Source organism: Cajanus cajan, chromosome 2 (assembly GCF_000230855.2).
Source record: "Cajanus cajan strain Asha chromosome 2, NIPB_CcT2T_4, whole genome shotgun sequence".
Classification (NCBI taxonomy): domain Eukaryota; kingdom Viridiplantae; phylum Streptophyta; class Magnoliopsida; order Fabales; family Fabaceae; genus Cajanus; species Cajanus cajan.
This window is the reverse complement of record NC_138518.1, coordinates 5,251,617-5,272,924: the sequence shown is the minus strand read 5'-3', so window position 1 is coordinate 5,272,924 and position 21,308 is coordinate 5,251,617. Positions and strand designations below refer to the sequence as shown.

The following is a 21,308-nucleotide window of genomic DNA, read 5'->3' as shown; positions in this document are numbered from 1 at the left end:
TGTACATGCATGATGAATTTATATAATACTATAATGAAGAAACATGTCCAAAATATTCCTAATGATAAAATATGATAAATGGCTCTGATACCAATTGTTAGAACCAAATTTAACCTTTTGATGAAAACTATCATCTATATAAAAATAAATTCTATCATGTTAATCACTAGAAACAATAAGCGGAAGCATACCTGAATTCATGATGATAAGAGAGCGGTGGGGTTTGGCCTTCCAGATCAACACGTACTCTCTTGAGAAAACCCTTTAATTATCTCTCTGTCTCTCTCTGATAATGGGATGTCAGAAAAGAAAAGAACGTAGTGTGATTTGGGGACCTAACCTATTTGTAGACAGTCATAAAGTCTTTTGGTATTTCTATTTTAACCCATCACAAAATAGAATTACCCTTTAGTTACCACACATTAAAGGTCCCATAACCTTTCAGATACATAACTGCCAAAATAATTTATACGTCATTAGATCACTTTAATTTGGCATTATGTATCTTTAATATATTATTCACATATAAGACCAACGTTGGATTAAGGATCCAACATGTATGGTCCTTCTTCTACTATTTTCAATAGATTTATATCTTGTGAATCCAATAATAGCTTCATTCAATTTCTCCATTAATAATAGTCTTTTCCATCAAAGCTTGATGGTCTATTTGTTGAAGCTCTTTCTAGGATGAACATTGCTGGATGTTGCACAATCATCACTTCTTTATGATCTTTTCTCCTACATTGTTAAATGTGCTTAACTCTAGGAGCCAAGCTTTGATGTCAATTGAAGTGAATGTTAGGCAAAAATAAAGGGGATTGACTTATTATGTTCTTTAAAACTAATCCTTTATGAAAATTTGTTCTTTAGAAGGTAAATTTTTGAGTGTTCAAACTTAGGATATTCTTTTGAAAATAGTTTTTGAGCAAGCTTGTTTTCACAACAGATTATGTAGCAATAAATATTAGATGAAGTAAATTAAATGCAACAAATAAAAGGATATAGTTAGAGAGATTTCTCATAGTTTTATACTAGTTTACCCTAATTAGACTACATTCAATCCTTACACAAACTTGTGAGATTTTCACTATCACAACCAATTGTTGTTCAAAAAGAACGCAACAACTTAGTGATACAATCACACCACTACATAGCCACCTACTGTTAGTAATACTCACTCAGCCACCTATTGAAATCTCACACTCACACTACAAGAAAATGACAATTTTGTGACAGTTATATGACCTACATTACGACGGTTAGAATTGTCGCAAAGACACCATTGCGATGGTTCATCAACTGTCACAGAAATGTCCGTCATGAGTGAATTTTGCGACGGTTACTGGAACCGTTGCATAAACCATTGCAAAATTGGAATTGCGACCCTTAAAGCACCCGTCGCTAAATATTTATTTTTTATTTTATTAAATTTTATAGACGTCTCAAATTCAGTCGCTATTCTTCTTAAGGATTCTATTTCACAATACTTCACTTTTTAGCATGTTTTGTCCTTACTTACACAATTTCTAGGAAACTTCCTAGAAGGTCACCCATCCCTATATTTCTCCAAGTCAAGCACACTTAACTGTAGAGTTCTGATGAGATAAGCTACTGAAAAGCAGATACATGTTGTCAGTATAAGTAGTACAAATTAATTCATTTAAGTCATTTTCAAATATACAATCTCATACTTATACTATCTTTAGATCCCTCTCATTCCGGTGTGTCCGAACCATTATAAATATATAATAATTATATTACTAATAATAATTATATTATATTTAATTAATCTTTATTTATATATATATACTTACTTTTATAATTAACAATCTACTTATTTCTATTTAAAATTAATATTATGATACAATTTAAATTATTTATTATAAATTTAAAAGTTTAAATAATAATTTATATATTTTAAAATGAGAAAGGTTATAATAACACTGATATAACTTTTACTAAGTATTACATCGCTCAATAATTTTATATTAAATGTGAATTTTGTAAATCCAACCGTTGGATTGAAAGTTCATATCACTTTATATGTTTATATCAAATTTTGTTAACATTAAACAACTTGAAGGTAATTAAAGTGTTCATATTTTAGTATATTTTGAAATGTATATATTACGTCAATTTTTTTTTACAAGAATGAAGTATCAAATCATCTTGAAGAAATAATATAAAATTTTGTATATATGGTATAAGAGTAAAAAACTTTCAATCTAATGGTTGAATTTATAAAATTCACATTTAATATAAAGTTATTGAGTGGTATAATACTTAGTAAAAGTTACACCAGTGTTATTATAACCTTTCTCTTTTAAAATATTATTTTTATAAATTAAATTTTAACATTTTAAATAAATTATTTATTAACTTAATTTATTTATTCATCTTAAATCTAAGATATAAAATTTAAAAAAATATATTTATCCTTGTTTTATTTTCTAATTATCAACCATTAATAAAACACTAATTTAAAATCTTATATAGTTATATCATAATATTTTTATATCAAATTTAAAACCAGATATTAGTTATACAAAAATATCAAGATCATATAATAAATAATCAATAAAGTTCTAGTTAAATAATTTAAAATAATTAAATTTTTAACTATATTGTTTGTAAATAATTTATTCCAAAACTAATCAAATTTTTTCTATATTAATTATTAATAAAATTTAATAACTTTTAATTTAATAATTGGATCAATAAAATTCAACTTACACCATGAGTTATTGAGTGGAGTAACTTTATTAAGAGTTACTTTGTGAGTTATTTGATTCCTCCTCTCTCTCTCGCGTGGCTAGATTAATTTTTCAATTCCACTCCCTTACATACAAATTAATATATATATATATATATATATATATATATATATATTATTTTGATTTATTTTTTTGTGTGCTTACATTTTAATATTTTGAGTTTCTTCTTCTTTTTTAATTGTAATCTTTCAAAAAATGAATAACATTTTATAATTACTCTTGATTTTATAATTTTTAGTCACGATTTTGAAATTGTAGAAAGAAAAAAAAAATGTGTATGTCATATTAAACAAAATATATATATAATTGTTAATAAAATATAAGTTTATTAAGATAATATAATACTTCCAAAAGAAAAATATTACTTTTGGTCTAGTCTACTATTAAATGTGTTTTTAATCCTAAACTTTATCAAACTTTACCGTAACTTTTGAACAAAATAATATTTAATTTGTACTAAAAATAAATTTTAAATTCTAATTAAATAGGGTTGGTATATATATATATATATATATATATATATATATATATATTATTTTCAAACCTAGAAGTAATTTTTAAGTTAATATTTGTGAAAAGATAATTTAATTTATCAAATATCTCATATTTAATTAACCATTAAAATAATAAATTTCATAAATTATTTATTAGTTGTTCAATATTCTCGATTTAATCCACAATTAACATGTATTATTAATTTCACTAACACATAAAAAAATGTAACACACACACACACACACACACACACATATATATATATATATATATATATTTTTTAATTTTTAGCTTCCTAGGATTAACATAAAACTTTTTTATTCTAAAATAATTTAAAAGATAGAGAAATAAAATTAATATAGTATATTAAAGTATTTTTTTTCCTTTTTAACATTTCTAAATGTAATTACATGTCATTATGATTTTATTTTTCTATTTTTATTGAAAGTAAAATTATAAAATTTTGGAGTGTGCATGACTTTGTGTGAATTTTTATTTTAATTTTTGTCTTGTAGATTGCGACGATTTACTACAAACTACCTCAATATAGATAAATTTTGTGGCAATTATTTGGCTCCGTTAAATGAACTATCACAATGTTGCAAAATTTTGCAACGGTTGGGAGAAACCGTCGTATGAAGAGTCGCAATATCAAAGCGATGACGATTTTAGGATAACTGTCGCAATTTATCCGTTGAAATTCATCATTTTCCTTGTAGTGTCAACAACCTATTTAGACAACCAACCCCACAACCACTTGCTATAAGATCACACAACCACTATTGTGATTCCTTTCTTCCTTCCTACACATCTACAACTCATATCTAAGTAGGAAAGGCTATTTACATAAATGGGTTTTGTATCTTAACCCCCTGCTAAGATTACAATAAGTTCTCCTAAGTTGGAGCTTCTACTAAGGAAGATTAACACTTCGTTTTTCTATTACAAGATTGATACAACTATTGAAATGGAGATCTTTGAATAACCAGAGTATGAAGCAAAGGTTGTAACTTTGATAGCTTGTGCTTTGATTACTTTCTTTTATCTTTCTTGCTTCAAAACTATAACCTTGGTCTTCCTTTTATAGCCATTGATGAAATAGATCCATTATGGCTTGCTTAGTTTTCAAGCAAAGCTAACCTTATTGTACTTTCCTTTCTAGTACTGTAAGCTTTTTCTTCGGATGATGGTACCTTTGAGGATACCTTTTCTTCAAACATTCTAAGTAGAGTCTTTAATACAAGTCTTATGAGAATTGTGTTTTAATTGAAACCTTTTGATAAATGGTTCAAAGTATAGGTCTTCCAAGCCAAGTCTTCAAGCCATTTCTCCTAAGAAGGAACGTTGTAACTTAAACCTTTTTTAATAGAGACACATGATGCTCATCTTCTTGCTTATAATAGTTAAGGACTTAGTGTTAAATGACAATTCAAGTAGATTGAATGATATCTTGTGAAGCTTTTGAATTGCTAAACTTAGGCACGCCTTTGAGTACTTAGAAAAACAATTCTAAAACATTAAAACAAAATTGTTAATACTTTACATGAGAACTCTTCTATATTAAAATTTGAAACTAAGAGTTTGTCATTATTAAAACTAGGGATGACAAAATTACCTATATTTGTAGATAAAATCCATATCATGGATAATAAATGGGTAGCCTAAATGGATATCCACGGATAACAGATATGGATATGTTTTTTACCCGTTTATAAATGGGTCAAGGGAGGGTATGGTAATATCACTAGTGGAAAAAAGGCTTTTAAAATCGATTATTTTTTACTTTTAAAATCGGTTCTGTAACCGATTTTAAAAGTAAAAGAGCCGATTTTAAAAGTTAGACTTTTAAAATCGGTTAAATAACCGATTTTAAAAGTAAACTTTTAAGATCGGTTGTTTTATAACCGATCTTAAAAGTGTTGGTCAAGAAAAAAATTAAACTGGAACGGGCCGTTCCAAAACTGGAACGGGCCGTTCCAGATTGTGAAAAGCACGAATTGAAGAACGAAACTCAGAACGACTCGTTCTCCTTTCTGTACGGGCCGTACTGCAAGGAGAACGGGTCGTTCTCCATGAAGAACGGGGCGTTCTCCATGCAGTACGGACAGTACTGAAAGGAGAACGGGCCGTTCTCCATGCAGTACGCCCTGTACTGAAAGGAGAACGGGCCGTTCTCCTTGCTGAACGGGCCGTTCCAAATTCAAAATTTACCCAAAATGAACCTACAACGAAAATAGAGACAAGAGAACAACATGAGAAAACGAAAAGAGATACAAGAAGAGGAAAACGAAAACGAAAACGATAACGAAATTTACCTCTTTAGAAAATGAGAGCGCGAGAGAGAGATTTAAAAAACAAATGGAGGGAGAGATTAAAGAGAATGAGATTGGAGGGAAATATAAAAGGTTTCTGACGAAACTTTTAAAATCGGTTATTTTAGAATCGATTTTGTATATTACATACAAAATCGATTCTGAAATAACCAATTTTAAAAATAGCACTTTTAAGATTGGTCATAAAATAACCGATCTTAAAAGTTATGTCTGATACAACTTTTAAGATCGGTTACAAAAGAATCGGTCTTAAAAGTACTTTTAAGATCGGTTAAATTTGAACCGATCTTAAAAGTGTTCAGTTTATTTACAAAATTGCCACCGCGTCACTTTTAAGATCAATTATCTTGTAACTGATCTTAAAACTCCGATTTTAAATCTAATTGTTGCACTAGTATATCCATACCCGTGGATACTCACTAAATAATATTATTTAAATATTCATATTTTTATCTTGTATTTTTTTAATATTATTTTTTATATTTCAAAAAATATATATCTTTGATTGTAAGTACAAAAATTAATATCAATTATTTATTTTTAATATTTCAACATACTTAAATATCAAATACAAGATTAAAATGATTTATAACACTTTTTAAATTTTTTTTTAAAAAAAATACAAGTATTCATGGATATCCATAGATACCCGTAGATATTTATAAAATTTACGGGTACCTGCAGGTGTATGGGGTGGGTACAAGGCAGATTTTTAACTAATAGGGTGGGTACAAATATCTTACTACCCACCCTCACAAGGCCCCATTACCATCCCTAATTAAAACATATATTTAGGTATGATTCAACAGATTATTTGTTTGATGATAGAAATCGACTAGATTTGATAAGCACAAAAGAATTTTCTCTTTTCAAAAATATGTTTCTCACCACTAAAAAAAGAAAGATTGTTAGATCAAAAATAAATCTTGGATCCCTCAAGGTATCAATTTTAATGCTAATAAACTTAGATGTTTTTATCAGAGAAAAACTTTTCAAATTATTTTATATGACGAAATAGAATAGATGTTTGGTTATGATGACATATAATCTCTTAGATGAATCACTTCATTTGTGTAAGACAAATGCATTTAATGTATATCATTTTTTGTATTTGATAACTAAATCATCTTTGTCTATGTTATTCCTTAATGTATTGATAGGAATAAAAGATTATTTGGTACTTGCATTTCAAAAAAGAGTAGAGACATGCTTTTCATCAAAGAAAGAACAAGCAAATTCCTCATGCAAAGTCTCATAAAAAGTCATTTCTGACTAACACAAACAACAATTCCTTTTGTTTGGTACCTTAAAAGTGATAAATAGCCTCCTTGATCAAATAAGAAGTAAAAATTTGGTGAAACACATTTAATGATCTCATTTAATACTCACATTTAATGCACTAACAAACATTTTTCTCCATAAGAAAGGAAGATGAAAATAGACAAAGCAACCCTGTGAAATATGCTCCAAGATTTGCAATGTCATTTTCATAAAACACCTATATAAAGAAGCTTGAAGACTAAAAAAGATAGGGTAAATAACCATTCTAAAAATTTTACTCAATTCTTTATATAAAATCGTCTGTTCTTAATTTGGTTATATCACGTCATAAAAGTAAGACAAAACAACAAGTGATTTCTCAACTTTAACTTTGTGTTAGTACTTGAAGTCTGAAAAGGCTTTCTTGTAAAGAATATTTGGTCGTTCAAGCTTGGAGAGGTTTTATTGTTCAAAAAATACTTGGATAAATTCTTGAAGAGAAAAATCAAAGAATACTTTGGTTGAGTCAGTAGTGATTTGTGATCTATGAATATGTTTAGAACTAAATATTGAGGAATTGATGTTTAGATATTTAATTCAATTGGATTGATGGAAAGAATAAGAGTTAAGCATGTGTGTTAGATTAATTATGGAGTACATTCAATCTTGATCGATGAATTTTGGTCCCAATTATCTAAATCTATTGAATTAAATTTGATTTTACTACTTGTTGCATTTTATTTATAGTTTGAATTCCGAGTAACAAAACAAAGTTTGTGTCTTATTTTAATAGAATTATGGATAATAATTTCTTAATTTGCTTAAGTGTGAAATTTGATCAATATCTATCAAAATTTGTATAAAGATGACTCATACTTGCTATTACTTATAAGTTGATATTGGTATACTTGCTAAAGTATCAACATAAATTTCCTTAATCCTATACTATTTTCTGATATTTAAAGTGTGAAACAAACTTCACAAATAAAAATCGATAAAAATCGAAGAAAATGAGGTAAAGATAAAAATAGGTATATATTAACTTTTTAATTGAATTTATATTAGAATAAAATAGTTAAGATAATGATTAAAAGTTAAAAATAAAAGCATCACTGAAATCTATATTAATATCAAAACTATAACAATCTATTACACCATAAGTTATAAAACAAAGTAGATATAATGCACAAGTATTTAATCAGTATATCAAAATAATTGTATCCTCTTTTTTTTTTTTTAACAAAACTATTAAGATAATGTTAAATGAGATTAATAATACTGTCAAACTTGTTGCAATAACTTCACGAACAAAAATTTATTAAAATTTTGCGCAACTAAGCATGGTTATATTTCAACCATCTGTGTGACAAAATATGATTATATTTCAAGTTTTTATATCAACAAAATTATCAAGACGGTGCTAATTGATATTATTAATATTCTAGAACTTGCAACAACTTAATCAAGAAATGTTCATTCAAAATTGAATAACTATGATAAATATGGACCATACTCTATAATTATTCTTTAATTAATTAGACATCTTAATTCCATGTTATCTTTTTTAAATCGTCCGTCTAGTATTTATAATAACAACTTCAATATGTATACTTGTGAATTTGCAAGAAAAATGATATACATCATTAATCATGTTTTAAATAAATATTAATTTGTTGTTATGTCATGAATAAAAAATCTCAAATGATATATAAAAAATATTGTTTAATAGCATAGTTTCATAATAAAAATAATAATAAATTGCTTTAAAGCATCTTATTTCTTTCAAATTAAAACATTTTATTTAATAGAATCAACCGTCTTTTACTTTTTAGTGTGTTTGTCAAAACTGCTTATTTTAAAAATAGATAATTTCTACTTTTTTAAGAAGCAAATGTTATTTACTTCAAAAAAAATTATTTTTTAAGAAACATTCTTTATTTAATCAATTTTTAAGTTGAAACAAATTGACTCGTTATCACAACATAATTAATCACTTTGAAAAAATATTACACTCCAAATGTTAAAAACATTATATAATAGGATAATAAGAAAATTAATTTTTGAATGAACTTAATCATATTAATAATAAATTTTTAACCCTTATTTTGAGCCAACAAAAAATATTATTCCCTATTTGGTCAAAAAAATTTGGAAGAGAAATGACGTAATTTTATTTTTTGTTGGAGAATTATTTCGTCATAAAACAAACTTAGAAATGAAGTGTGATATATCAAAATAACTTAACATTCACTTTTATTTATTAAAAGTGTAAAAGAATCTTCATATGGCAAACTGCTTCATTTTTTATTTGAGCATACAAAGATTAATAATTGGAGATCATTCAACTAAACTTAGCCATACAAAAATTCTTAATCTAAATTAGAAAAATGAATTACTAGGAGATAGTTGGTAAATTGTCGAGCCAACTATCTTTGTTGATAAAAGATGCTAAAGAAAATTCTTCTAACTGTGAAGGACTCAACTTTTTGATCCATGGAACACGCTTTGAAGTATCAGCCCCTGGTCCTTTACAGTCTACTTCAGCATAAGTAATCTTACTGATCCTACAAATATTTATTAACAAATTAAGAGAAATGAAGAAAAAATTTCTCAATACAAAAAAATACCCACTAATAAAATAAATCATAATTTTTTTAAGTTTTAAAAAATTATGATTACTTTTGCATTGTCCATTTTTAAGAATATATTTATTAAAACTTACTCTTGACCAGTACGACCAAAAGAATTCCATCCTTCAGGAGTTACCACAGAAGAAAAGTTTGTTTTGTGAAAAATAACTCTAGAGTAAGCTTTCCATGCTCTTCCTAAGTTCACTTTACCATTTCCCACTAGGGAACCGCCTTCAAATACAAAACCACTTGAGCTATTAGAAAATTTTCTTCCTTGAGCTGTGACAAAACCTGGTAAATCTTTATTTCTCCCTGTAGCATTGAGCAAACAATTCTACAGGTGACAAAAACAAATCACATAAAAATGAATGTGTGTATTATTTCATTTTCAAAAATTAAAAAAAAAAAATACATTTGTGTATTACCTCGAAATAAGCTTGTCCACCACCAAAAATAAAGTCCACTTCACCTTGAATGTAACAATCTTTATAGTAATGACGTCCATAAGCATCAAATAAAGTGTCTTGATAACCTAAAAAACTACACCTGAGGATAAAAGATTTGTCTCCGTATATTGTTGCTGCCACTGCTGGAAATATTTGTGCACTTATATTATCCACATTATATGAGTTCTGCAATTACATAACAATATATTAGGAATAAATAATATTATATAATTGCCCAAATGATTGCTTTTATCAATTTTTTTATGTATTCACCTTGAAAGTGATGTCAGTTAGAACGATGTTTGGTGGCGATGAAATGAATATAGCACTATTCTTTGTTTTGTCGTCGTTTGAGAAACTTATGATTGTGCGTTGACTACCTTCTCCTTCTAAAATGATGCATGGTTTTTCTATAGGAATTTGAACTTTTTCTCTGCACAAATACAATATAGGAATAATTAACAACATACATTTTTATGAAAATGGTAAATTCTTAAAAAGTTCCAAATTCAAGAGAGAAAAAATCACGTGCAAGATATTATTTTTCAACAAAGGTAATTAATTCAAAGATCAACAAGAAAAAAATTTGGGGCAGGATATACATTCCTTGTTAGAAAAACAACACCGAATCTGATAAATAAATAGGGTTGTCAATGTTAAATGGACGCAGTAAAAATGGTAAATATGACTTTCGGTGAAAATTTGATCAGAATTTTTGTAGCTATGTATGAAAACATTATAATTTGAATTATAGTGAGTTTGAACATTTATCCTTATCAATATCGTGGGTCATAAATGTCAAAGACAAAGAAAGCTATTCCCAACTAATTTCCTTTTTATTGATGGAGCAATTAACGCTTAAAAATCATTAATTGCTTTTAAAAATGAAAGAAAAAAAAGCTAATTATCTTATGAACTTAATGACAAAAATAATACTCCCTTTATTTTAAAGTTTTGGTTCTTTTAACTTTTTACACATAGATTAAGAAATTTTTAATTTATATATTTAAAATAAATTACTCTCATTTATTAATTTATAATTTCTGCAATATTCCTAAATACATTTAAATAGTTGTTTTATATGAGTTTTTGAAAATAATGTTCATTTTAAATACGAATTCGTCAAACATAAAGAGAACATGATGGCGAAATGAACTTGTAAAGATTTTAGGCCCATTTCAATGTGGATCCGAGGGATAAACAACAAAATCTATAAAAGTACTAACTTATAAATGGACAAAATTGATTATAGAATCCTGAGTATAATCAATGTTTCGAAGAATTAGGATTTTTTCATCTTATTTTAAATGGAAAGTCTCAATACTACCACCAAGATAATTTAGATTAGTAATGACAAAATGGTTAAGGTGTGGATAATTACTTAGTTATTTGTAGTTCGAATTTTTGAATTTATAAAAATAACATTATTTAAAAAAAATAATTAATGAGTAGATATGTTGTTTTATTTTAATTTCACGTATTAGTCTTATTTAATGTTGAAAGAGTAAATAATGTATATATATGTAACAATAAGAATATTGTTTTAAAGCATGATATATTCTTTATTTTTTTTAACAAATTCTTGTTTGTCATCAAAACAAAAAAAAATCAATAAAATTAAAAAAAAAAAAACAATACAAGATGTTACAAATAATATGAATTCAACTTACATGTAAGTACCGGCTTTTATGTGAATCTTGACCCATCGATCATTGTTACTCTTTACAGAATCAATGGCAGCTTGAATTGTTCTAAATGTTACTTTGCCATCTTGACCAACAGTAATGGTATTTGAAACACCTTTCCCGCCACAATCTGTGGCTTTGCTGAGACAAAAAAAATAACTAATGAACAAAATTAACAAGAAAGTCATTGACCGAGGAAACAATTCCATGATAGAGGATATGTGTTGAGTGAATTTTAGGAGCATAAACACCCCCTTTTAAATACAAAAAAAAAAAAGAGTATCTTCTTTGGAGAAAAAAAAAAACTATCTCTCACTTCTTTATTTAGTAAATTCAAGAAAAGAAAAAAAATCTTATGTAATATTTAATTCCAAAAAAATCAAATCTTCTAAATTAATTTTCATGCATAATTAATACTACCTTGTAATATTCTGAATTTTTCATACCATATTATGATATTCTCAATTTTATTATTATCAAAATAATAATTTAAATTTTTAGCTACATTTAAAAAAAAATACATACAAATTTAAGTATAATGATTTTTTTATGCTATGAATTTTTTTATATTTCTAGTAAATTAAAATGGAGATATAAAAATTTCAATTACATTATAATTTTCTTTTAAAAAATTTATTTTTTTTAGAATAAAACTTTAATTTTATTATTATTATGAAGTATATAGATATTTAAAAAATTATTCTTTATATGTATATAAAAAGAGAGAGGTTTATTAAAATAAAATTATAAAAAAACTTGCTACAGCAAATCTGCAGCAGTACATTACAAATCTTATCTCTTTATCTATATGTAAAGAGAATTATCAATAAGCAATGGGTAATAAATGGTCTCACCCATTTCTAACTAAATAAATATAATGATAATAATAAAATAATCATTTAAGGCTCCTATAAATAGAGATGGAGGGGGGTCGAGGAGAAAGAAAAAGAGAGAAAACATGAAGAAATATTAAGGAGGAAGAGAAAGAAATAGCATGAAAAAGGGAAAGTGAGAAATTTTTTTTACGCAGTCTTAATTATCTCTAAGCAATTCCACCTTTTTTTTATTAAGGTAAAAAAGGAGATTTTTATCCCTTTTAAGTTTTTTATATTGTTATATTTATTTATTTTGTTATATTTATATATATTTATTTAGTTAGGTGCTTTAACCTCATTTGCTTGTTTAATCTATGATACCCTTTATTCAAAATAATTAATTAGGTATTTCTAATTTATGTTATTTAATTATTTTATGTGTTTATAACTGTCATTTACTAGATTACTATTCTTTAATACATTTCATTCCTGTAAACTATGTTATAATAAATTTTTAAATAATTTAAAATATTCTAATTGTAACGACCCGACTGGTCACTACATACGGCACATCACACCGGAAACACCAGACAGAAAAGAACAAGTATATAAATATAAGATTTAAAATATATATATATACAAGGTCTCAATCCGGCTAGAGTTAGAGTGTACAAAACAAAAATACATCCAGCAAATGCTAACTAAGTAGCTAACTACATCAAAAGAATAAAACTTCATCTGCCAGTTGGAGACCTTCCTCAGCAAAACACCAACCTAACCATGCCCTGCTCCCACACAACAATATGATCATCGCAGTCCAAACACATGGAAACAACAAAGGGTAAGCTAGTGAAAAGAATCAACATACATATGTAAAATATGAATGATAAACAGCTACAACTATCAGCACATCAACCAGCTCAAAATATCACAACATTCAGCAATAACAGCACCGACTTAGCGGCTATAACAGCACCACAATAGTGGCTATAACAGTACCGACATAGCGGCTATAACAACACCACAATAGTGGCTATAACAGCACCGATATAGCGGCTATAACAGCACCACAATAGTGGCTATAACAGCACCGACATAGCGGCTATAACAACACCACAATAGTGGTTATAACAGCACTGGCATAGCGGCTATAATAGCATATAGTTCAGCACAACACAACAATATCATCAAATACAGCTTAAATCAACATACAACATGGCTCTGCTTAACATCTAAACACAGCTCACAGCACAGCTTAAACATCCCTATTCAGCAATAACATCTAACAGCACGGCATATTCATAAATTTAAGCTCAATTTAGCTTAAAATAACATTTATCAGCATTTGGTCAAGCATCGCATCCGTGCCCGGCGCACTCCTGGTTGTGCCCGGCGCGGCACAACCAGAGAGCACCAGGGGCCAGCGCGCCCGGTGCAAGAGTGCTCGCGCCCGGCGTGACCCAGCCAGAGAGCTCAAGGCTCTCACACGCCTGGCGCAATGCAAATTGCACCCAGCGCATGCCCAGGCAGAGACTCCAAGGAGTGTCACGCGCCCGGTGTGCCCAAACTCGCGCCCAGCGCGGGGAAAGCAGAGACCTCCCAAGGTCTCGCGCCCAGCACAATTAAAATTTGTGCCCGGCGACCCCATGGCAAAGACTCCCAAGGAGTCTCCACGCCCAACGCAACAAGGGTCACGCTTAGCGTAGAACCAAAACCCCAAAACATGTCACAACTGGTATCGCGCCCAGCGCGGTCTAAGTCACACCCAGCGTGGGCCAGCCAGAGACCCACATTCTCAAGCGCGCTCGGCGCACTCATCATTGCGCTCGGAGGGCTTGCTCAAATGGAGTCCCTTGGTGGTCACGCGCTTGGCGCGAAGAACGGCGCTCGGCGCGAAGCTCAGCAGCAACTCACCAAGTTCGAAAATTTTCACCCAACCCTGCAAAACAACTAGAAAACCAGCATGCAATCCATCCAAAAGTCCACATTTTCATCAAACATCAAGAAAAACACCTCATTTTCAACATGCAACTCGAATCCAAGAAAAACCCAAATTTTCTCCCAAAACCCCGAAACCCCGAAAACGAAAGTTTCAATTAATCTCAGCCCGAAATCATCAATTCGTCAGCCCACAAATGAGTTTATGAACTCATTTTCAACAAGACACAGCCACGAACTAGCTTCCCTTACCTCGGTGCAAGGATCCGAGCTTCGGAACAGCGGAGGAGAAGAGAAATGGAGAAGAAGAACGAGCGGAGAATTTAGAACGGAGAAGGAGACTTCCACTAGCTTCCAACACCACAATCAGCACCTATTGCCACCAAGATCACCACAAAGAAGATGAGAGAAAATGAGAAGTGAGGATGAGAGTGTTTTTGAGTGAGTGAGGAAGAGAAAAGAGAGGAAGAGTTTACGGGGATCTCACACTAATTTATTTAGCTTAATAATTTTTATATTAATTCTAACTATAATCTAATTTTGTTAATTTTTCTAAGCTCATCTTACTATTATATTATCATTCATTATAAAGATAAATGTTAATCTATGACCATAAGAAAAATGAAAGTTTGAATTAAATTGTAGTTAGAAGTTTAATCTTGGTGATTTAAGTGAGTAGAGAACTTAATGTGAAATATCTTTTTGTTGTTTGAGATTATCATAAAACTCATTTATCCAGATTAGTCACTACAAGAATAATTCAAATTTTTATTTAGCAAGAAGAACTAATATATATACTTAACATTGGTTAAAATATTCTTATGCATTTTATTTAACTCTCGGCATTTATTAGATAACTAGACATAGACATGCGTGATGTATGTATAAAAAAAGAAATTATATAAATTAAGAAATATATTATTTTATTAGTTAATAATATAACTTTTTTTTATGTATATAATATAAATTTGTTATTGACTTTTTTACATCAAGTAAAATTATTATTGTTTGTAAAGAAAAAATATTATTAAAAATATTTTGGTATTTTATATTTATCAAATTTATATAAATAATCTATCATTAATCGATTTAAAATTTATTTTAAAATGAATATTAAAAAATTTATACATTAATACTAAAATTAAAAAATATAATAACAATAATAAGATTAAATGAGTAAGAAAAATAATAAATCCATATTTACTATTTAGAGTAAAAAAATAATACTAAAATTAGTTATTTTGAATTATTTGTGGCAGAAAATAGATCAGCTGCAGGATAGATATTTTAGCACCCACTTTTATTAGTTTGTGGTATAATCTTAATTAGAAAAAAAGTTCATTGCTCTTTTTTCTTAATATGAACTTGTTTGTAAATATATCTATATTTATGTAATTTTGAGTAAGAAAAATTTAACCCAATAATGTAACGCCCAACTTATATAATATTGAATATATTTTTCTTTTAATGATATTATCATAATTATATCATTAATAATATTTTTCACAAGGACAAAAAAAATTTTGTGAACTTATTACATGACATCATTCTAAAAATATTTATAAATATGTACTATTTTACACATTTTTCATTTCTTCCACCTCTATTACAATAATTACATTAATAGTGAAAATAAATTTATAATTTGACTAGTATGGTTGGCAGAAAGAAAAATATATGAATGTAATCATATGTCTTCAAAACGTAATGGAGTTGGAAATAGCATCCACATCCCAATTCCATCCATGAAAGACAACAATAATAACAATTGTAAAATGTCCTCGAATCGTAGGTAGATCCATCTATTTTATAATATATTTAATTTTAAAAACAAAGAAAAGTGAGGAATGAGAACATATCCAATAAATACAATAATTCAAAAGAATATACAAAATTATTTATAATGAATATTAAACACACACACACACATATATATAAAATTTTCATCATAATATCAACCAATAAAAGGATATTTCACCTTAACCAACAAGAGGATATTTCACCTTCATTCCTTACTCATTTAAATCCCTAAGGTCAAACCTCCAGCTACAAATAATTCAAACTTTATCTTCTATGGCCATATAGAAATAATATTTATCTTCATAAATACATGAAGAAATAACAACAAGACAAGTCCAAGATATCAAAACTATATTATAGTTGATTATAAAATATATTTACATTAAATAAATTTGAATAATATTTACGTAAAAAGAATATATTAAGAGTCTCAATCATATAAATGAAAATGATAATCATTATAAAATAATTAAATAACATAAACTATGAACACCTTATTAATTTTTATAAGTAAAAATGATCATAAGTTAAGCAAATAAATGAGGTCAAGGACACCTCACTAAACAGATACAAATAAAAAATAGCATAAATAAGTCAACAAAATGGTATTAAAATTTTAAAAGAGATAACGTTCTCCTCTCCCTACCTTAGAACATCGACTTATTTGCGAAAAACTTCAAGATCCTCTTCCTACTCACTTTTTCTCTCTTTCCCTCTTTCTTTCTCTTTCTCTTTCTCTCTCTAAGTTTTCACCTCACTTTGTTATAATTTTTTCACAGCCCCCCTCCTATTTATAGAAGCCTGGAGTGGCTAGAACAACCCGTTCTGGATCCGGAATGGCCCGTTCTAGAGCCGTTCGTTATGTGTAACATTTACAACTAGAACGGCCTGTTCTCAAGAATGGAATTGCCCGTTCTCAAGACCGGAACAACCCATTTTAAAACCAGAACGTCCTGTTCTGGGGTTAAATTTTACTCACAACGACTATAATTGGAACGACCCGTTTCCAACTAAGGTTTTTAGGCATTTTTAATAACTTGGAACGACCAGTTCCACTTTTGGGAATGGCCCGTTCTAGGCCTCCGAAACACCAAAAAATAATATTTATTATTTAATTATAAACTCCTTTAATAATCTCCATAAATATTAAAAATAAATAATAATCAATTATTAAAAATCTCTAAAATGTTCTATAAAAAACCCTTTCTATTAATTAATAACTATAAGATAATAATTTCCATAAATATAAAAATAATAATTAACTATTGTATTAGTAAAAAATTTGGGATGTTACAATTCTCCCCTCCTTTTAAAAATTTCGTCCCCGAAATTTTCCTGAAAATAGAAATGGGTAGGCTTCTCGCATCTTGCTTTCTAATTCCCATGTAATCTCACTACCTTATTGATGTACAATTTTATCAATCTCTCCAAGGAATGTCTAATGTTAATAAGTATAAGGTGAGAAAACTTGGTGGGTTTATCCACTATAATCCAAATAGAATCAAATTTCTTAAGCATCTCTAGATAAACCTACCATCAAAGTCTATCTATACACCATCTCACTTCCAAAATGAGGCATCTAAAGGCTGTAAAAATCTTAAAGACTTATAGTGGTCTACCTTAGACTTCTATCATACTACACACGAGTACAAAAATTCCTCTACTCCTCTGTTCACCTTAGGCCACACCATGCTTCCGCTGCGCCACTCTGATACATGTTAGTAACTCCTGAATGAATATTAAGAGTACTTCTTGTGTCCTTCCTCTAAGATAATCTTCCTTAATTCAAGATTACTAGGCACAAAGATTTTATCCTTGAATCAAAACACTATCAACTTCCACTCGTAAAGGGCTATTTATACCCCTACCAATCTTTTTTTCACTTGGATCACTAAGAAAGAATCTAACTCCTGGCTCGTTCTGAGTTTGAATTTTACTCATAACAGCCTGTGTTGGAACGACCCGTTCCAATCTAGGGTTTATAGGCCTTTTTAGTAGTTTGGAACGGCCTATTCTAGGGTACTAAATCACCCTTATTAGGCTTTAAGCCTTCATATAATTTGTGAAAATCGAGGTGTTACAATAAATATTGGAATAACCTTAAGAGTATCATGAGACGGAAGCATATACCCTCCTATTATGGAAGGGAGCTTATGGATAGGCTCCAATGACTCCATCAAAAGAACATGAATGTAGAAGAGTATAAGCAAAAGATGGAGTTGTACATAATAAAGGAAAGCATAAGGGATGAGGAGAAAACCACAATAACAAGGTTTCTAAGTGGCTTGAGCATTAAGATCAGGGATAAAGTTTAGCTTTTATCATATAGGGACCTTAATGAATTTGTCCAATTATGCATTAAAGTTGAGAAGCAATTGTTGAGGAAAACTTCTCACAAGAAGGATTCCTCATCATCTTCATATCATAAAAAAGATCATAGAGAGGATAAATACTCTTCTAAGAGTTACTCTGAGGATGAACCATTTAGAGAGAAACATGAGAAAATCAAACTTTCACGTGAGAAAGAAACTCCTAACACTTGTTCTAGGACTAGTACCATTAAGTGCTTTAACTTTCAATGGTGTTATTACTAGTGGTGGAAAGAAACACTTTATTACCTTCATTGATGACTTCTCAAAATATTGCTATGTATACTTGATAATTCATAAAAGTGAGTTATTTGAAAAATTCAAAGTTTATAAAGTAGAAGTTCAAAATCAATTAGAAAGGAAAATTAAAATTTTTCATTCTGATAGAGGAGGAAAATATTCTTCAAGTGAAATGGGTGAATTTTTTGAATCACATGATATCATTCATGAAGTCACTCCACCAGGATGCTCCTCAATCTAATGGAATTGTTGAAAGAAAAAATCGTACTCTGTTAGACATGATAAATGTTATGCTTATAGGTTTTGGTTTGCCTAATAATTTGTGGGGGGGAAGCTTTGTTTACTGCATGTCACATTTTAAATAGAATTGCTTATAAAAATTCAGATAAAATCCTTTTTGAACTTAAGAAAAATAGAAAACCAAATTTGAAATATCTCAAAGTGTAAGGATGTCTTGCAAAGGTGAATATTCCTATTAATAATAAAAAGATTTGGTCCCAAGACTATTGATTGTGTTTTTTTTGTGTGGATATTCTTTACATATTACTACTTATAGATTTTTAGTTATTAATTCTGAAGTTGCTGAAATTTCTAATAATATAATTATAGAATCTAGAGATATTTTCTTTGAAAATATATTTTTCTCTTGAAGAATAAATTGTCCAAACCTGTTTATGATACTTCTAGCTCTATTTTACCTTCTAGTGTAATGTTAACAAGGATCTTGAACCTAGAATAAGTAAAAGAATTAGAAAACTAAAGATTCTGGTCCTGAATTTTGTTCTTTCTTACTTTAAAATGATCTTAAAACTTATAGTGAAGTCATGAGATTTGTTGATATATGCACCTTTTTGGAAAGAAGCCACTAATGATGAAATAGATTTTCTTAAAGTCAATAAAACTTGGTTTTTGATTGACCTTCCTCCTGGCTGCAACAATACAGGCTATAAATGGGTTTTTCAGAAAAAAAATAAAATAAGAATGGATGGTTCTATAGATAAGTTCAAGGCAAGACTTGTTGTTATTGGTTATTATAAACAAGTAGAAGGTGTGAATTTCTTTGATACATATTCTCCTATATCTAAAGTTACTACTATTAGAGTCTTAATTGCTCTTGCTCGTGTTTTTAATTTAGAAATTCATCAAATGGATGTAAAAACTACCTTCTTAAATGGTGACTTGGAAGAAGAAATTTATATGAATCAACCTGAAGGTTTTATAGAACCTGGAATGGAAAATAAAGTTTGCAAGCTTGTTAAATCTTTGTATGGTGTAAAACAAGCACCTAAAGAATGGAATGATAAATTTGATCATGTTGTTTCATCATATGGGTTTCAATTTAATAATAATGATAAATATGTTTATGTGAAACAATTTGATGATAATTCATGTGTTATTTTATGTCTCTATGCGGATGATATTTTAATCTTTGGTAGTAATTTACATGTTATAAATGATGTGAAGTCCTTCTTGTCTAGTAATTTTGAAATGAAGGATCTTAGCCTTGTTGATGTTTATTTTAGTGTAACATCCCGAATTTTTCTACTAATACTACGAATAATTATTATTTATTTTTGTATTTATGAAGATTATTTCCTTATAATTATTGTGATTAATTAAATGGGTTTGATTGAAGTTTTAAAGGTTTTTAATAATAATCATTTATGAAAATTATTTTGTATAATATTATTAATTATGATATTTTGTTATAATTATTATTTGAAGAAAATCATGTTTTAAATTGTATTGATATTTTATTTTGATATATATATATACGTTATTTATTTATTTATTAATCAGTAATTTGGATTTTCATAGCTCTGGAACGGGCCGTTCCACTTTGGGAACGAGTCGTTCCAAATCAAGCATTCGTGGGTAAAATTTTAACCCAGAACGGGCCGTTCCACTTTAGGAAAGGGCCGTTCCGGATGTGATTTTTAAAAGAACAAAGTTTGACTCAGAACGGGCCGTTCCACATTGAAATGGGCCGTTCCGGAAACCCCAGAACGGGCCGTTCTGGTTTTGGAACGGGCCGTTCTGGGAGAGGCTTTTGTACCTATTCCGTGTGCCCAGAACGGGCCGTTCCGGATTCGGAACGGGCCGTTCTGGCCGCGACCTGATTTCTATAAATAAAGCGTTTTGCACTCTCTAAAACTCATTTTTTCATTTTCTAATCTTCTTCCTCCTTTCTCTCTGAAGACGAAGGGAAACCTAGAGGGGGCGACCAACAAGATTCGGCTCCTGCTTATCGAGGTAAGGGGGGAGTGAGAAACCTCGCTCTGGGTGTGAGATTGTATGCTGGGTAGTGGGATTGGCCCCTAATCCTGTGTTTGCTGTATTTTTATGTATGCTCATGTATGAGGGGTTTCTCCCAATTGTATCTGTATTGCTTATTATTTTTCTTATATGCAATTAATTGTATGACTTGAGATCTCTATGGGTTCCTATGGGAAACCCTATGAGAAAACAGGCAAAATATGAATGTTTTCTATTTTTCCTTCTGATTACTTTGTTGTGTTC

The 21,308-nt window shown here is 28.9% G+C and overlaps 1 protein-coding gene across 1 annotated transcript; it reads right to left on the bottom strand.

Moving 5' to 3' along the window:
• Nucleotides 1-9,017: 9,017 nt before the first annotated feature.
• Nucleotides 9,018-11,907, bottom strand: LOC109817015 (putative pectinesterase 10). Its single transcript, XM_020382210.2, has 5 exons — nt 11,612-11,907; nt 10,215-10,374; nt 9,921-10,127; nt 9,588-9,829; nt 9,018-9,429 (listed from the first exon to the last, which is right to left on the bottom strand). The coding sequence occupies exons 1-5, from the start codon at nt 11,869-11,871 to the stop codon at nt 9,261-9,263; spliced, it is 1,038 nt and encodes a 345-aa protein (XP_020237799.2). The 5' UTR covers nt 11,872-11,907; the 3' UTR covers nt 9,018-9,260.
• Between the last annotated feature and the right edge of the window lie 9,401 nt (nt 11,908-21,308).